General features: G+C 38.7%; 1 protein-coding gene across 2 annotated transcripts in view; it reads left to right on the forward strand.

Moving 5' to 3' along the window:
- The window catches only part of CHST9 (carbohydrate sulfotransferase 9), a 287,298-nt gene that overhangs the window by 115,476 nt on the left and 152,136 nt on the right, over positions 1-19,686 (forward strand). For both annotated transcript variants that reach the window (XM_004387756.1, XM_004387757.1), the window contains exon 2: positions 3,041-3,079. In XM_004387756.1, coding sequence (XP_004387813.1) covers positions 3,041-3,079 — 39 coding nt within the window. The remainder of the gene's footprint in view (positions 1-3,040; positions 3,080-19,686) is intronic.

The following is a 19,686-nucleotide window of genomic DNA, read 5'->3' on the forward strand; positions in this document are numbered from 1 at the left end:
CTATTTACCAATCACCCCAAAACTTAGCAGCCTGAAACTACACACACACAGTTTCTGTGAGGAACTCAGGAGCAGCTAACTGGATGGTTCTGGCTCAGGGTCTCCCATGAGGTTTCAGTGAAGTTGTTGGCCAGAGCTGCAGTCATCTGAAGACTTGACTGGGGCTGGTGAATGGTCACTCACATGCCTGGCAAGTTGATACTGGCTGCTGGCTGCTATCAGAGGCCTCAGGTCCTCATTGTCTATTGGCAGGAGGCCTCAGATCCCTCCCATATGAACCTCTCCATAGAACTGTTTGAGTGTCTTCACAACCTGTTAGCTGGCTTCCCCCACAGGGCGTGAACCAAGAGAGAGGAAGATGGAAGTTGCAGTGATTTTAAAGCCCAACATCAGAAGTCACAATCCATCATTTCTGCAATATCCCATTGATTACACAAGTCAAGCCAATTCAGTGTGGGAACGTCTACACAGAACTTGAAAATCAGGAGGTGAGAAGGTGGGGATCATTGAGCTCACCTTGGAGACTGACTACCACATCGTATTATGTGGATCTCTAATATATTCATTTTCAACTTTCGAGATTTATGTGTCATTCTAATGTAAGTTAAAGATTCACCAAAGAGGTTTTTGTCTTTAAATATTTTATAATTCAAGCCTTGAATAACATTTTAAAAAATTCCCCAGAAATGTTTGAGGCCATGAGCATTCATAAATGTGTAATCAAATAGTAAACAGAGGCTTGAGCAGCAGGAAACTTAAATGAGGAGGGACCTCATCACACTTGCTAATGAATGAGGCCTTTAAATGAACTATTCATGCCATTTATCTGTTTGAATCATTGAAATAAATTGCATCAAATATGTCCCCTGGAAATCATCCCAGAGAATCTGCCATTAATCAAGGTGCCAGTTAAAAGAATTCCACACTTTTTGTAGCTGCATAAAAGGAAGAGTGTACATTTTCCACCTTGTATTTTAGGATTTTAAAAGACATGAAGCGCTGGTAGAAAAGCTTAGGTAAAGTTTACCTGGACTTCCATGTGTTACATAAACTCTCAGTGATTAGCTCCCATTTGTATAATGTTGGTGAGTGATAAGAAAGTGATGACTGGGAAGGTGGCCCTCATTTACCTATCACAGAACGAAGGCTTACACCTCAGCAGTGGAGTTTACACACACCATTGCCCTGGTGCACTAGTTTCTTACTCTAAACCTGTAAATATGCTTAAGTGACCTATAAAAACCCAACCCGTTACTGTCGAGTTAATTCTGACTCAGGGTGACCTCGTGTGTTACAGGGCAGAACTGGTCCATAGAGTTTTCTTGGCCATAATCTTTACAGAAGCAGATTTCAGACCTTTCTTCTGTGGTGCCACTGGGTGGGTTCAAACCACCAGCCATTAGGTTAGTAGGCTAGTGCAAACTCTTTACACAACCCAAACCTTAAGCTTTCCATAGCTTAGCAGAAATCTAGGTTTTGTCTCTGCTCAGGTTATTTCCCCGTCTTGCTCATTTGTATGCTGCCAGATTTCATGAACAAATAGCCATATCCTCAGCTTCATCTTCCACATCACCCCCCTACTTTTCAGGTACTCAAACACTCTTCTGTTCCTTACTGCCTTTTTGCTAAAACTACTCTTTCACAGTCTAGCAATAACCACATACACTCGGCAGCCTCTTGTGCTATTCGTTCCCCATACATCTTAAAGCTTTATTTGTGGTACATGACCCTGTACTCTATTCATCTCCCTAGATCTCTGCTTTTTTTTTTTTTTTTCCTCCCTGTCTTTCCATCGTGCTACATCACAAAACCAAAGTAGTGATTTTGTTTTCTTGGTTATTGTCCTCAGCCCAATGCTCTGCACAATCTGCCTTTATATTCCCATCTACTCCCTCAGATTCAACCGTCTTCTGAAAATGGCTATTTCCTGTGTGTGTAAGATCAGTTCTGATCTTTCTCAAGCTCCGTGTCCCCATAGCACTTCACATGCAGCAAGTCTAAAACTTAACTTGTGATGTCCATGCGTCCATCACATTTTATCATTGCACCACCATAGTCAGTCACCTAGGTAACCATTCATCTTGACCTCTCCTTCTCCTGTGGACCTCACATTTTGTAAATCCCTGGACCCTATCATTTCTGCCTCTCCACTGTTTCTTGCGTTTACAGCAATGTATAAAAAAAATTGACATAGCGTTTATGAAAATACCTTGTGAGAGGAGGGCACAGTTGACAAACAGATGTAGAAGGTGTGCATTATTTGTCTGAAAAATACAGTATTACTTTCCTCCTCTCCATTCCCACTGTGACCTAGTCCATCCTATCATTACCTCCTGCCTAACCTCTATGGCAGTCCTCTTCCTACACACAACTGTACTACTAGTGTTCAGGTTCCTAAAATAAACTCTAAACTTGACTCTTCTTTCTCAAATAACATTGTCCTACTTAGCCCATACTATCTCCTTTGCCAAGAATCAATCCTTCCCTCAGTATCCCATGTATCCCATGTTTCCAATCCCCCATATCCTGTGTATCCCCCAAAGTCCAAATCAAATACTGCTTTCTCCAAAACTTAAGGACAACACTTTTATTCTTGCAATGATCTCTTAATTCTCTTGTATCTTTAAGCATTCTTGTTTTGAGAGGCACATCTCATTCATGTCATATTGTTATCTGTCCTTTCCATCTTCCCAGGTTGGTTATAAGAAGCCATGGTCTTTTATTCAGTTGTCTCTCTCCACAGTGATTTCTATGGGGATTTGCACCTTGTAGGTTTATTGTTGAATAAATGACTTTTACTAACACGATTTTAAAAACCCGACAGCGTCTTTAATGCGTGCTTATTTATTTTTGACTTTCATAAATTGGTTTAAGAGGATTTTTCATCCTTGTCAGCTATGTCCAATCATCTCTAGAAGCATGTTGGACATGACTGAAGTAGTGCTAGTGTTTGGAAACTTCTGTAAACTGGGCTTTCATCTTAGTTATATCATATTCTCACAGCCTCACACTTAAGCTGATCTGCTACTTCTCATTTCAGGGAGAGCAGAGAAGAAGAGAGAAGAAAAAGCACCTTTAGGTAAGATTTTGTCCAGCTTTATTTCCTGCTTTCATTTCTACCTTTAGGAAAATTGATTTGCAATTTAGTATTCAAAAACTCACATACAAAAATAATGGTTTATGGTCCTCAAAGTGATCAATGTTAAATTAATTAAAATGAATTAATACATTTAGCTTTTTCACTCTCACGTCTCTCAATTATGCCTTTTTCATTGTTTTTTAATTCAAAAGAAAATGAGATGGAATGTTGTTAATTTTTCATGATTGTTGATTTAAAGGTAAATCTCGCAACCCCCAGATTTAAAATATGGAAGTTTTAATAGTAAAGGTTAATCTTGCAACCACTAATTTTAAAATGTGGAATTTATAAGCAACCAGTTTATTTTCCCAAACGTCTATGACTCTTAATTATTGTTCTTAATAGTATTTATGTAATTCATGTCGCTCAGCATTGTTGACTCTTAATTGATGAGAATATGTACAGTTTGTCGGAATTTTAAGAATATTTCCATTTCTAAATGCTGTATGTATGCAGAAGTGAATGGTGCTTTGGCACAGTGCTATCACACTTTGTTTTTGTTGTTGTGCACCATCAAGTTGATGCCAACTCGCAGTGACCCCATCTGACATAAAACTGCCCCATAGGATTTTCTAGGCTGCTAACCAAAAGGTTGGAAGTTCAAATCCACCAGCTGCTCCTTAGAAACCCCATGGAGCAATTCTACTCTGTCCTATATGGTCGCTATGAGTTGGAATCAACTTGATGGCAGTGGGTTTGGTTTGGTTTAGAATATTTATGGGAGATGGCCGGTTCTTTTCTTCTGCAGAACCACCAGTGGGTTTGAACCACTGACCTTTCAGTTAGCAGCCGAGCTCTTAACACTGCACCACCAGGGTTCCTTGCCATGACACATAGTGTTGTTGTTGTTGTTGATTGGTGCCATGGAATCAGTTCCCTCTCATAGGTTTCCTAGGTACAACAGAAGGAAACACTGCCAGGTCCTGAGCCATTCTCGTGGTCATTATTATGCTTGAGTCCATTATTGCAGCCACTGTGTCAATCCATCTGGTTGAGGGTCTTCCTCTTTTTCACAGACCCTCTACTTTACCAAGCATGATGTCCTTCTCCAGGGGACGGGTCCCTCCTGAGAACATGTCCAAAGTATGTGAGACAAAGTCTCGCCATCCTCACTTCTAAGGAGCATTCTGGCTGCACTTCTTCCAAGATAGGTTTGTTCATTCTTTTGGCAGTCCATGGTGTAATCAATATTCTTTGCCAACACCATAATTCATCTTCCTCTGTCTTCCTTGTTCATTGCCCACCTTTTGTATGCATATGAGACGATTGAAACCACCGTGGCTTGGGTCAGGCACACCTTAGTCCTTAAAGTGACATCTTTGCTTTTGAACACTTTAAAGAGGTCTTTTGCAGCAGGTTTGCCCAGTGCTATGCTTCATTTGATTTCTTGACTGCTGTTTCCATGGGTATTGATTGTGGATTCAAGTAAAATGAAACCATTGTCAACTTCAATCTCTTCTCTGTTTATCATGATGTTGCTTATCGGTCCATTTGTGAGGATTTTTGTTTTCTTTATGTTGAGGTGTAATCCATACTGAAGGATGTAGTCTTTGATCTTCATCAGTAAGTGCTTCAAGTCCTCTTCACTTTCAGCATGTGTCACCTGCATAACGCGGCTTGTTAATGAGTGTTCCTCTAATCCTGATGTCCTGTTCTTCTTCATACAGTCCAGAGTCTCAGATTATTTGCTCAGCATACAGATTGAATAAGTATGGTGACAGAATACAGCCCTGACACACACCTTTCCTAACTTTAAACCATGCAGTATCCCCTTGTTCTGTTCCAACGACTGCCTCTTAGTCTATGTACAGGTTCCTCATGAGCTCAATTAAGTGTTGTGGAATTCCCATTCTTGCAATGTTATCCATAATTTGTTATAATCCACACAGTTGAATGCTTCCAAATAGTCAATAAAACACAGGTTAACATCTTTCTCGTGTTCTCTGCTTTCAGCCGAGCTCCATCTGACATCAGCAATGATATCCTTGTTCCATGTCCTCTTCTGAATCCAGCTTGAATTTTTGGCAGTTCCCTGTCAGTGTTCTGCTGCAACTGCTTTTGAGTGATCTTCAGCAAACTTTTACTTGTGTGTGGTATTAATGATATTGTTCGATAATTTCCACATTCTCTTGGATCACCTTTCTTTGGAATAGGCATAAATATGGATCTCTTCCAATTGATTGGCCAGGTAGCTGCCTTCCACATTTCTTGGCATAAACGAGTGAGCACTTCCAGTGCTGCATGCATTTGTTGAAACATCTTAACTGGTATTCCATCAACTCCTGGAACCTTGTTTTTTGCCAGTGTCTTCAGTGCAGCTTGGACTTCTTCCTTCGTTACCGTCAGTTCTTGATCATATGCTACCTCCTGAAATGACTGAACATCAACCAACTCTTTTTGGTACAGTGACTCTGTATTCCTTCCATCTTCTTTTGATGCTTCCTGTGTTGTCCAGTATTTTGCCCTTAGAATCCTTCAACACTGCAATTAGAGGCTTGAGTTTTTTCTTCAGTTCTTTCTGCTTGAGAAATGCCAAACATGTTCTTCCTTTTTGGTTTTCTGACTCAGGTCTTTACACATGTCATTATAATACGTTACTTTGTCTCCTTGAGCCGCCCTTTAAAATGTTCTGTTCAGCTCTTTTACTTCATCATTTCCTCCATTTGCTTTATCTACTCAATGTTCAAGAGCAAACTTTAGAGTCTCTTCTGACATCCATTTTGGTCTTTTTTTATTCTTTCCTGTATTTTTAATGATCTCTTGCTCTCTTCATGTATGATGTTTTTGATGGCATTCCACAACTCACTAGTGGTCTGGTCTTGGGTCATTAGTGTTCAGTGTGTCAAATCTATTCTTGAGATGGTCTCTAAATTCAAGTGGGATATACTCAAGGTTGTATTTTGGCTCTCATGGACTTTTTCTAATTTTCTTCAGCTTCAACTTGTACTTGCATATGAGCAATTCATGGTCTGTTCTGCAATTTGCCCCTGACCTTGTTCTGACTGATGATATTGAACTTTTCTGTCATCTCTTTCCACAGATGTAGTCAATCTGATTCCTGTGTATTCCATCCAGCGAGGTCCACATGTTTAGTTCCTGTTTATGTTATTGAAAAAAACGCATTTGCAATAAAGAAGTCATTGGTCTTGCAAAATTCTGTCATGTGATCTCCAGCATCATTTCTATTACCAAGGCCATATTTTCCAACTACCAATCCTTCTTCTTTGTTTCCAACTTTCGCGTTCCATAATCACGAGTAATTATCAATGAATTCTGATTGCATGTTCAATCAATTTCAGACTGCAGAAGTTGGTAAAAAAAAAAAAAAGTGTTCAGTTTCTTCATCTTTGGCCTTAGCGGTTGGTGTGTAAATTTGAATGATAGTCATATTAACCTGTCATCCTTGTAGGCACATGGATATTATCCTATCATTGACAGCGTTGTACTTCAGGATAGATCTTGATATGTTCTTTTTGATGATGAATGCAATGCCATTCCTCTTCAATTTGTAATTTCTGGCATAGAAGACCATATGATTGTCCGATTCAAAATGGCTAATATCAGTCCATTTCAGCTCACTAATGCCTAGGATATTGATGTTTATGTGTTCCATTTCATTTTTGATGATTTCCAATCTTCCTAGATTCAGACTTCATACATTCCACGTTCTGACTATTAATGGATGTTTGCATGTAGCTGTTTCTTCTCATTTTGAGTCATGTCACATCAGCACATGAAGGTCCCAAAAGCTTGACTCCATTCACGTCATTAAATTCGGACTCTACTTTGAGGAGGCAGCTCTTCCTAGTCTTTTAAGTGCCTTCCAATCTGTGGGGTTCTTCTTCCAGCACTATATCAGACAATGTCCTGCTGCTATTCATAAGGTTATGTGTGAAAACCTTAGAACACGTAGTAGGGGTCAATATTTACTAGCTAATATATAAATAATATTTTCTATTTCCATATTTTCATAACCTAGGTTTTGGCTTAAAAAGTCCTAAGGTTAGACAAATTTCACTTACAAGTAAATCTCTGCATAGGAGCAGTCTTCCAGCACACAATGCCTAAAAAATTGTCATTCATCATAGAGAATTCTTATGTGGCATATATACCTATGCCCACCACGCTTCCCAAGTCACCACTGACCCACTGTTCCTCTTATATTTGAGAGCCACCAGTGTAACAACATATCACTCCCAACCACTCTCCTCTTTCAACTTCATTTTTTGTCTGGTGAACAATGTGTTATGTGTGTTTCTAAACAGTGTAGTCAACAAAGGACAAGAATCTATATCAATCAAAAATTGTATAAACAGCTTAAGCCCCTGGCCTCTGTCTCTTTTCCCCTTTACAACCTTAGCATTCATCTCAGACTAGTGGGCAATTTAGTGCTTGCACAACTAACCTATTAAATGTTATTGTTTGCATCCTTTTTGTGAAAATTTACAGCCTGATAATGACTACAAAATATATATAGGGGTGAGTGTGTGTGTGTGTGTGTGTGTGTGTGCGTGTGTGCGTGTGCGTGTGTGTGTATGTATATATAGTGATGGCAAAAAGTGTCCGATCTCACAGATATGATTCCTTCCATTACTGCTTCTTGGGGAGAAATTATTAGAACTGTTTCTAAAATGCTATTGCTTTGATCCTGTAGATACTAGCTTGCTTAATTGCAGAAACTTTATAGTTTGAAAGAAAGCTAAATTGGTCTAAGTGTTAAACCAGAAGTCCCTTTAAGTTCACTCCATACTCATGAATTCTTAAATTCTATGAGACCAGGTGACAGAGGCAGTGCAAGAACTCAGGTTTCTTCACTCTCTGCCCAGTTCTTTCCAGCAGTACATCATCCCTACCCCTTTTCTTTCTTTTTTTTTCTAAAAAGTGCTGGTCACGTTGACACTAAGTTCAGTTTCTCATTTAACAAAAGACTTTTCAACAATTGGAAAATCTTTATGAGGCACCAGCATCTTTTGCTGGGAACACTGATCATTAGGGTTCTGAGAAAACTACCGTTACAAGCTGATTCACTGCAACTAATTCACAGCTTGTCAGTGTATCAGATTTCTATGAGAAAGTTTCATAAGACTTAGAGGTTTTCCTTGTTAATTCAAGGATGCCTAATGAAAAGAGCTCAAATTATTGGGGAAAATTCTTGGATTCCTCATTATTACAAACAACATAGACCATGTACTTAGAAAATCTGTATTTTTAAAGATAGTCCAAGTTATCAAAATTGGGATATAACCTTTGCCATTATAGTCGTAACTATCACCACGTTTATTTTGTGATGGCAGCCTGAATGTATGTGACTTTAGATAAAACATATGCCTAAAACATCAAGAAGAACATCATGAATGTCCCTACTTCTGACTTCCTGTTTGGAGTTTTTTGTAACATTTGTTGTTCAATCTTCTCAAATTCCATGCCCTGCCTGACAGAGTAGACAATACACCTACACTGTCTTTGCAGCTGGATCCATCCAAGGTAAGGAAGATTATTATTAGATTCAGGACCTCTTCAGTCTACTCCATCCTATTACATGAATTTTGATTGGCACCAAAGGATTTAGATGAAATCATAGACAACAGTGTTGTTGTTGTTACTTGCCATTGAGTCAGCTCTGACTCATGGTGATCCCATGTATAACAGAATGAAATGTTGCCCGGGTCCTGTGCACTCTTCATTATCATTGGCATGTTTAAGTTCATTGTTGCAGCCATTGTTTCAGTCCATCTCACTGAGGATTTCCCTCGCCTTCGCTGGCCTTCCACTTTACCAAACATAATGTCCTTCTCCAGGGATTAGTCCCTCTTGATGATATGTCCAAAGTAAGTGAGTTGAAGTCTCAGACAATATTCTGTGCTGCACAGGGATTTGGTTGGCTAATTTTCAGAAGTAGGTCACCAGGCCTTTCTTCCTAGTCTGTCTTAGCTGGGAAGCTCTGCTAAAACCTGTTGACCATGGGTGACCCTGCTGATATTTGAAATACTAGTGATATAGCTTCCAGCATCATAACAGCATATAAGCCATCACAGTGTGACAAACTGACAGACGGGTGGTAAATAGACAACAATATTCCCCATTAAATCAGGAACCCCCCAGGACCCTCACTGTTTGTTTGATTAAGTCTGCTTTGTTTAAATAATCTTAAACTAAGATGACAATTACACAGAGGAAGATTTTTGCTCAGAATAAGAGGTAACTTCCTAGCAAAGAAAGTTCTCCAGGACTGGAATAAGTTGTTTTCTGAGATTTTGTCAGTAAAGGTATATACAGATTGGGCCTTCACGTGTAAGGGATATTGACAGGAGATACATAAAGCAGAAAAAGGTTTGGTTGGATGATTCCTAAGGTTTTTTCCAATTTCATGACTATGATTCTACTTATCATTATTACCTTATTGAAAGGGCTGTACTATGTGTGCATGGACCAACACAGAAAAACGTAAATGGCTCACGTTTCATTATATAACCGAGTGAACCATGTTCTGGAGCTTAAGCTAATTTAGTTTGGACTGAGTTGCTCAGTAGAGCATATACTTAATAGGGCTCAGGCTATGGAATAAAATTGTTCTATAGTCTATTTAGCTTCTTTTGGGGAGAAAGTTGTTCTGCTTGCTGATTGCATCCTTGGCTGTAGTTTCAAATATGATGTTATATGAGCCAGGAATAAGTCACAAGAGAATATGTATGACTTGTTCTCATTTATTTCCATTTTTGAAAAACAATTCAAAGTATATACCCATTAACAGTGAGCTTGGAAACCCATGTCATGTTCATGCAACATGGCCAGAAAAATCAAAGCTAAATTGGCCTATTTGACTTGGTTAAGAATATTAAAATTATGTAGTGGTATAATGATAAATGGACAAAATATCAGAAGAAAAGTTCCTGATATCATCAGTTATCTGTTTGCCCTTGATTATTCAGTCACCCAATTTCTTCACCAGAAAAAATAGAAATTGGGAGGGAGGGAGAAGACCAGCTATATCCTATAGATTTTAAATAAAAACTCTATTGAGGTTGAAGTACTTTTATCTTTTTGGAAGATAGACTTATTTTTGGTTCATAGAATTTGTGATATTAACAAGCAACAAAGCATAAAATACAAAGAAGAATTCTTGCAGGGAAAGGTCTTTCATAAATTGTTGTTTATAAAAAGATATACTAGAAGACTTACTGAGGTAGACTATAGAGATACCATTTGTTTAATATGTATTGTTTCAATTTTTCTAAGAAGGAGAACACTTCCAAATTCAGTTAAGTATACAATAAAGAGTAGTCCTAGTGGACCAGAGAATGGAGTTATCAGTAGAGATCATAGTATTTTTAAATGAAGTTGCATACTTTTCGTTTGTCACATTGGAGCATCCCTGAAGTTAGAGATGATTTTTCTTACTTACATAATTTGAAAAAAAAGTTATTGCCAAAGAAGAACAATGTTTTTTTTTCCCCCTAAACTTAGAAGGTGAAATTTATTATTGGAAATTTAGCAAATGGTAGAACATCTGCTTTGCAAGCTTAGTCCGTTGGTGCTAACTTTTGACTGGGCTTTTCACTTTTTTGAATTGTTCTAAAACAGCAATAGCACCTCCCTTTCAAATCTTTTCGACACGAATTGAACATGGCAGTCATTCAGGATTAAAAAATGTAGTTAAATAAATACCAAATAAATTCTTCCATCTGTGCATGAATAACCTTGTTTACTTTCTTATATTTTATTCATTTATTGAATGCAAACTTCCAAATGCATGCATATTTAGCATGAGTTTTCTCTATCCCGTTACTATTTTTGTAGTGCTTTTTGCCATAGTTCCTACACACTATCTAAAAACCTTCAAAAATAAGTGTGAGAAAGATCTAACTTACCATAGTTTCAGCTACTGGTGACCAACATGAGTTGACTCCCAACTCATGGCAACCCCGTGCACAATGGGATCAGACCATTGTTATCCATAGTTTTCACTGATTGATTTTTTGGAAGTAGATTGCTAGGCCTTTCGTCCTAGTCCATCTTAGTCTGAAAACTCTGCTGAAACCTGTTCAATAGCATAGAAATTACCAAGCCTCCGGTGATAGATAGGTGATGGCTGCGCTTTAGGTGCATTGGCTGGGAATTGAACCCAGCATGTTCAAGTCCATGGTTGCAGCTGTTGTGCCAGTCCATCTCACCAAGGATCTCTTTCACCATCATTGGCCCTCTACTCCACCGAACATGATGTCCTCTTCTAGCAATTGATGCCTCTTGATGATGTGCCCAAAGCGAGTCGGGTAGTGATCTGTTGTGATGCATAGGGTTTTTGTTGGCTAGTTTTCAGAAGTAGATCACCAGGTCTTTCTTTCCAGTCTGTCTTAGTCTGGAAGCTCTGCTGATTACCTTTCCACTATGGGCGACCCCGTTGGTATTTGAACTACCAGTGGCAGAGTTTCCAGCATCATAGCAACACTCAAGCCACCACATTATGACAAACTGAAATATGAGTGGTGGGGGTTTATTGAGGGCCTGCTATATTCAGGCTTGGTGCTCAGTAACCTCTGTTTTACCCTCAAAACAACCTTGTAAGGTTTATTTATGGTTAACCTTTTAAAAATGAGAAAACTGGGATGCAGAGAAGTTAAAATAACTTGCCTTAAGGTACCCACATATTAAGTAGTGGAGTCAGGAATGGAATCTAGAAAGTGGCACACTGGGGCCATCTTGTACTATCTGGAGAAAACTAACTGTGCGCATCTCTTCACAAGTCTGCATCTTCTGAGATCAGGCCGGTAACTTAAAATTAGCCATCATGGGGATTTACACCACAGAAATCGGCAAACATTACAAAGCAGGGATTTTTTTTCCCCCTTCAGAGAGCTAGCTGTTAAACATTGGCCAGTGCACCACTGGATCTAGGTCTGTGTGATGAGAAAGCTTAGGCATTTCCCTGCCCTGCATATGTGACTTGGCCAGGGCTACTCAGTTCACAGATAGCAGACCTGAGACTTGAAACCAGATCTGTGATCCACATCCAGCCCAATACAGGCCCCAGGGCTTTCGTGCAGAAATAAGTAAAATGATCTTTTCTCATGCCCTATGCCCAAATGAGTTGCACTGGTGGCACAGTGATTAAGTGCTCAGCTTCTAACTGAAAGGTTGGCAGTTCAAACCAATCAGCTGCTCCATGGGAGAATGATGTGGCAGTCTGCTTCCATCAAGATTTATAGCCTTGGAAACCCTATGGGGCAGTTCTGCCCTGTCCTATAGGCTCACTATGAGTCAGAATTGACTTGATGGTAACTGGGTTTGTTTGTTGTTTTTTTTTTTTAATGCCCAAATGGCTCAGGTTGGTATAAACAAAGTCTCAGGCCTTGATCCTTCCCCTAGTTCTAAGCTACAAATTTTCTGCTTCGGCCTCCCAGGCAATCCATCTCTGGCGTGTTTGCTTTTTTAAGCAGCTTTCCCGAAGAACTGGCTGTCTGAGCTATGTTAATGAATTCCATTTTTAAAAATAACCAATTTTCTTTGAGTTTATGGTTTCAGAACAATATTTATTGTTGAATGAAATAAAGTGTCTTAGATGCATTTTTCAGTCCATAGAATGGAAGACTTAGGTGTGGACTGTTTGTTAAAAGTGGTCCTGAAGAGTTTATTTTTAAAGAACCTTCATTTTCCAGCCAGCTGAATTTATGATAGAGAGTGAACAACAACACAGATGTGCCACATTATTTGGAAAATACCTTAAATTTCATTGTATAATATGGCGTTACAAACAGTGTTTATGCAAACTAAACAAATCCGAAACAGTAAGGGACTAATGTAGGAGAAGTTGCCATATCACATCGTGTAGTCAAAGTGCAGATATAAAAACATCTCGCTGAAGCTCTCTTCCTCCACTTGTTTAATTTGGATTACTATTATAGTGCACAGAATGGGATTTATTTGCACAAAGTCAAAACTTGAACGGTGGTTTAGATGGCAAGGGAGAAATATTATCTTTAGATGAATCACAGTAGATCTCAAAGCAGTGTGCCTCGGTATATAACTGAAAAAGAGAAACTTCCATCTGCGTTGACCCTTGCGCAGCTTATGTGTTCCTTCCACCCAGGAAAGAAAATGAAGAATAGTTTCATGATTTGTATTCCCCAAAAGCTACTTGAGGCTTTCATCATAAATTAATTGTTCTGTAAAAAGTCATAAGGAATTCCCAATTAAAATGGAAAGTAACTCAAATAAAAATGGACTTTCAGGAGCTCTGCGATAGATCTCATTAAGGCAGGACAGGACAAAGCAGGTCTCAATAAAATTTGGCCCATGCAGCTTGAGTTTATTTTGGAAGTTGCATCAAAGAATATCTTCTGTGTATATATAACCAACAAACCAGTTGCCATCAAGTCAATTCCAACTCAAGGCAAACCCACGTGTATCAGAGTAGAGTTTTCAGTGGCTGATTTTTGGAAGTAGATTGCCTTTCTTTCAAGTTGCTCCTGGTGTACTCAAACCACCAACCTTTCGGTTAGCAGTAAGTACCTTAACCACTTGTACCACTGGCGTATATACACCAGTCAAAATAATAACTACAGTAATTGCACTGTTGTGACGTGGCACTGGAGTATTCTAGGTAAATGCAAATTCAATTACTTAGAAGTGCCACTTTACAAACAAAGGATTAAAATACCCACAGAAATAGAATATAGGTGATTCTTAGGCTTTCTTGTGAAAGGAGTCTCAAGTCATATCTGACTTTCCCACAGGTAAAATAAATGAGCTTGTAGTTCTAACCAAGGAACAATGCCCAACTTTAAAAAAAAAAAAAAAATAGAAATGACCCAGGACAAAGAGGGCCTGAATAAAATTTGGCCTGTGCTAGTTTTAATCAACTGTAAATGATATACTTGTACACTGCGCAACATAAAACCTTCTAAAGTGAGTGTTTAAGTCATTCAAGCCGAGCAATTCAGTGATGAGTCATGTAAACTATCCTATTATTTCACTGAAAATCTCCAGGTAAGAGCTTTGCAAGACAGGTAAGAAGCCATGAGACTCCAAGGAAACATGAAACACCTGAAGAGCTTTCACCCCAGAAGTGAGGTTATGACTTGAGTGGCAGGTGGAGAAACTCTGAAAGTGGCTAAGCTCTGTTGGAGAAGTAGAGAAACCTACAAGGGAAGATGCACATTGTGGTGGAGACTGGAACCAGGACCTCCTTCAGAAGCAGCACATTCATCTGATCAGCTGTTTCATAATGAGGGTCTAAAGAATGGTGTCATGGATTGAATTGTGTCCCCAAAAATGTGTGTCCACTTGGCTAGATCATATTCCCAGTATCGTGTGATTGTCCACCATTTTGTCATCTGATGTGATTTTCCTATGTGTTGTAAATCCTACCTCTATGATGTTAATGAGGTGAGATTAACGGCAGTTATGTTAATGAGGCAGGACTCAATCTACAAGATTAGGTTGTGTTTAAATCAGTCTCTTTTGAGATATAAAAGAGAGAAGCGAGCAGAGAGACGTGGGGACTTCATACCACCAAGAAACAAGAGCCAGTTGAGTAGCGTGTCCTTTGGACCTGGGTTCCCTGCACTGAGAAGCTCCTAGACCAGGGGAAGATTGATGACGAGGACCTTCCCCCAGAGCCAACAGAAAGAGAAACCCTTCCCCTGGAGCTGACACCCTGAATTTGGACTTGTAGCCCACTAGACTGTGAGAGTATAAATTTCTCTTTGTTAAAGCCATCCACTTGTGGTAACTCTGTTATAGCAGCAACTAAAACAAATGGCTATTAATTATTACATTATTCTAAATAGCATATGTAATTTTTTTTAGACATGGTCACCAGTGTCTTGGTTTCCTTTTGGACTGCTTATAGGAGGGATTGATCCAAACCATACCATTCCTTTGTTTGAACATCTTTCTGTTATTTTGAGTTTTCTCAGAATGCCTCTAGAATGCTTTTTATTTTCTTGCCTGCATCTGCTGAATGCATGGTTGCTATGCCCCTAGTTATTAGTATAACTATAAATTTCTCACTGTATGGAAACAGTATTTATTAGTCGAATGTGGTCCTTTCTGTCTCCAAAATGTCCCTGAAATATAATTTTACCTAGTCTTCTCTGAAAACATTCAGCTCTCTGTTTCATGGCTGTCCAAGGAGACAGATAAAACACCACATTCAAAACCTGACTTTATTTAATGAATTTTTTCTCGTTTTCTTCGACCATTTCTCTAATTAGTCTGCTGACTTCCCTAGCTATTTTTACATGTCCATGCCAAGATATATAGATAAGAAAATATGAACTGCATTAAATTTAACATTTTTCACCAACCATCATGGTATCTAGAAATACATTAAATGTTAGTGGGGCAATATAGTTATTTTCCCTATAAAGTTTTAACTTAGAAGGAAATGATGGTTAGATTTGTAACACTCTCCAGATTGTATGATTATTTTATTTGTTTGCTTACTTTTTTTTGTTGTCTTTTAAACTCCCTTGCTTTCTTCTAGATAAGCATTGTCCACTAGAAATATAACACAAGACATATATTTGTAAATTTATATTTTCATGTAGTCACATTAAAAAAAGTAAAAAGAAATAGGTGAAATTAATTTAATAATGATATTATTTAGCTCAGTATACTTAAAATATTACCATTTCAATATATAGTCAATATAAAAAATTATCAATGAGATACTAGAAATGATGCGGGCAACTGGATATGTATACTACAACAAAGAATAATAGATTATATGATGCAACAGTTAAAGAGAAATGCAGTCCTGCCAAAACAGTGGAGTCTCTGGATGGTACAAATGGTCTAAACACTGCTAACTGAAAGGTTGGTGGTTCAGGTTCACCTGGAGGTGCCTCCAAAGAAAGGCCTGACTCTGAAAAATCAGCCGTTGAAACCCTATGGAGCACAGTTTCTACTCTGACACAGATGTGGTCACCATGGGTCATAATTGACTTCATGGCAACTGGTACTGACTGGACCCAGAACAATAAAGTTGTGTTCAATGGAAAAATATTTTACACTGCTTCTGTTTTCAAATTAAAATTCAAATGAATTAAAATAATTTATTAAAATGAAAAATCTGATGCCTAAGTCGAACTAGCCGCGTATCAAGAGTTCACTAGCATCGTGTGGCTAGTGGCTTTGATAGCGGGCAGTTTAGAAAGTTCTCTTGGACTGGGCTGCTCTAGGCGATGACCTATCTTAGGGCAGGGAGCTTGGCTCTCTCCTTTACCATTGCAGCCTTGTCACCTGGCGCATAGTAAGTATTCAGTACGTATTTTGTTGAACAATCAACTAAATTTATTTAGCAAGCACTTATTGAATGTTCACGGTTTGCCAGGCACTGTCAAAGCAGTGGGGGCTTGCAGAGTGAGTCTTTATAAGCAACATGCCTAGTCCTGGAACATTTTTCAAAGACTGAGGTCCTTGCAGGTTATATTTGCTTGGTGTCTGAGCTAGTTTTTGAATGAGATGGAAAAATGTGGTGACAGGAAAGACACAAGTTGCTTGTATGGTTCTGTTTTGTCGCCAGAGCCTCTCACAGGGCCTGGAAGGAGCAGACCCTCAGTAAATACTGGTTTAACAAATGAAGGAACAAGTGACTGTTAAATTATCAGGCACAACATGTAGTCAGTATAAAAAATTATATACTCAATGTAATGGCTCTGTGGGTTTCCTAAGGAGAGGAGTCCCCAAGAATGGTGAGAGAGGTTTGCAAAGGTAATCAGTAACCAGTTGCCAACAAGTCAGCTCCGACTCATGTCAACCCCAGGTGTGTCAGAGTAGGACTGTGCTCCACAGGATTTTCAATGACTGATTTTTCAAAAGTAGATCACCAGGCCTTTCTTACCAGGTACCTCTAAGAGGACTCAAACCTCCAACTTTTTGGTTAGCAGCCAAGAGCATTAACCTTTTGCACCACCCAGGAACACCGTTGTAAAAGGTAGGACAAGAGAAAATGGGAGAAATGGGAACATACCAGAGGAGAGTACGAACACCCTAGAGGGTGCATTTGAAGACCTACACAGGATTATCTCCAACCAACCCAGAGCTGTAAGCACTTCCTCATCTGTAAATTAAAAAGCAAACTTTATTAATTCTGCATGTGAATCTCTGCATCCTAATTCAATTTGGAAGAGAAGTCCTTCCTTCTTTCTTTCTTTGCTTCCTTCATCCATTCATGTACTGAAGAACTAGTAATAAGTGGTGGTGTTGTTAGGTGCCATCGTTGGTTCTGACTCAAAGCAACCCTATAAGACAGAGTAGAACTGCCCCCATAGGGTTTCCAAGGAGCAGCTGGTGGATTTGAACTGCTGATCTTTTGGTTAGCAGCTGAACTCTTAACCACTACTCCACCAGAGCTCCAGTAATAAATAGAGTATTTATTATTTACTACAGTGAGTCAAGGGCAAACCACCAAAGTCAAGTTTGAGGTGAAGAGGAATCTCAAACATTAAAAAAAAAATTCTTTTATTTGATTGTTCAGGGGAAGTGCCTTTGGGATGGTATTTCTGAATTTTGCCTCAGATCCAAGGTAATTTGTGAGTCTTGATTGCCTTGGAATAAGGCTATTTGCCTGAGAGATAATGCATATTAACTTTTCAGTGTCACTGCAACATTAAAAACAAAGAACAAAAATCACTGTGTTTCGTTGATCATTTGGTCTTTATTGCATTTGTTGATTTGCCATACCATTATTATTTTTTTTTAAAGTTTGTAAATACAAGGAAAGAATATTACCTGCATTTAGAATTCCTCTCCTCTCTGCGTATATGCGATTGGAAATGGGAGTCTACATTCTGAAGTAATTTGGGGGGTTGGGCCGAAAAGAGATTGCAGGATATCATTAACATTTATCTCATAACCTTTAACACAACTGTTTGCTGCATTTATTTTAATTGCAGTCGAGAACATTTATCAGTAACTCATTTATTATTAATAAAGGAGCCTCTAAATTTTGGAAAATAATAGGATATGGGTGACAGTTTCTCTGTGTCCAAGAATGTTCTTGGTTTTTTTGTTTGTGTTTTTGTTTTTTCATTGCAAAGAGAAACTAATAAATGTCTGCATGCTTTCCCAGTGTTTGCCCTGAGCCTGGCCTTCTTACTCTTAGCAGCTGTGTACAGTAGTAGTCATTGCGTGCTAGAGGACAGCTGTGTGTTGACTTCCTGGGAATTAGAAGAGCATTTGTAATACGTCAAGCTAGAGCATTCAAAAGTATCTTTATCAACATGTTTGCAGAATCACTGCTATAAAATAAAAAACAAACAAAAATAAAAACAAAAAAAATTTTTGTCTCGCATTCAAAACTATGTAACTCAGATAAGTATGTAACTATGGTTTTTTTTTAAATATTAATTAAATGACAACATTAAAATCATTACTGTGGCTTTTTAAAATGCCCGACACACAAAGGGTTATGACTATATAATTTATTAAGATGTTTTTGATTGTTAAATATTTCAGAAAGTTAGCATCTTTTGTTTATTCGATGCAAAAGCACAGAATGTTTTTAAATAAAAATTACAAACTCATTTCCAGAGTTTTATTTACCTTTCTAGTGTTTTTCTAGAAAAAGAGAAAAATAATTTTCCTCCTGCACATGAAGAAGAGAATCATGAGAGCTAATCAATTAAATATTTTAACTTCACAGCACAGGTCTTTAAATAACAACTTTCTAACACATCTGAATTAGATCCAGGTTTCTCATTAAAGAACTAGTGATATCCTGTTCTTAATATTCGTTTTTTTTTCTTTTATTGTTGTAGTTTAAATGAAGTTTGCATTTCAGGTTAGTCTCCCATACAAAAAATTATTCATACATTGTCATATGACCCTAAACGCTCTCCCCGTACTGTAACAGCACACTCCTCCTTTCCACCCGATTCCCCATCTCCATTCAGCCAGATCCTAACCCTCTCTGCCTTCCCATCTCACCCCTGGATAGAAGAAGCTCCCTGTTTAGTCTTTTGTATCTATTTGAGCTAAGAGGCACACTCCTCACAAATATCACTTTATGTCCCACAGTCCAGTCCAATCCCCGTCTGAAGAGTTGGCCTCGGAAATTGTTTTGTTCTGGGCTGATAGAGAATCCAGGGTCCATGCTTTCTGGGGTTCCTCCAGTCTCAGACCATTAAGTCTGGTCTTCTTACTGGAATTTGAGTTCTGCACCCCACCTTTCTCTTGCTTCATCAAGGACTCTCCGTTGTGTTCCCTGTCAGGGTGGTCATTTGTGGTAGCCGGGCACCATCTAGTTCTGGTCTCAGGCTGATGAAGTCTCTGGTTTACGTGGCCCTCTCTGTCTCTTGGGCTAATACCTTCCTTGTGTCTTTGGTGTTCTTCATTCTCCTTTACTCCAATTGGGTGGGACAAATTGATGCATCTTAGATGGGCACTTGCAAGCTTTTAAGGCTCCAGACGCCACTCATCAAAGTAGGATGCAGAACAGTTTGTTAATAAGCTTTGTTATGCCAGTTGACCTAGATGTCCCCTGAAAGCATGGTCCCCAGACCCCTACCCCTGCTACTCTGTCCCTCAAAGTGTTTAATTGTATT

The sequence above is a fragment of the Trichechus manatus genome, unplaced genomic scaffold (assembly GCF_000243295.1).
Source record: "Trichechus manatus latirostris isolate Lorelei unplaced genomic scaffold, TriManLat1.0 scaffold00193, whole genome shotgun sequence".
Classification (NCBI taxonomy): domain Eukaryota; kingdom Metazoa; phylum Chordata; class Mammalia; order Sirenia; family Trichechidae; genus Trichechus; species Trichechus manatus.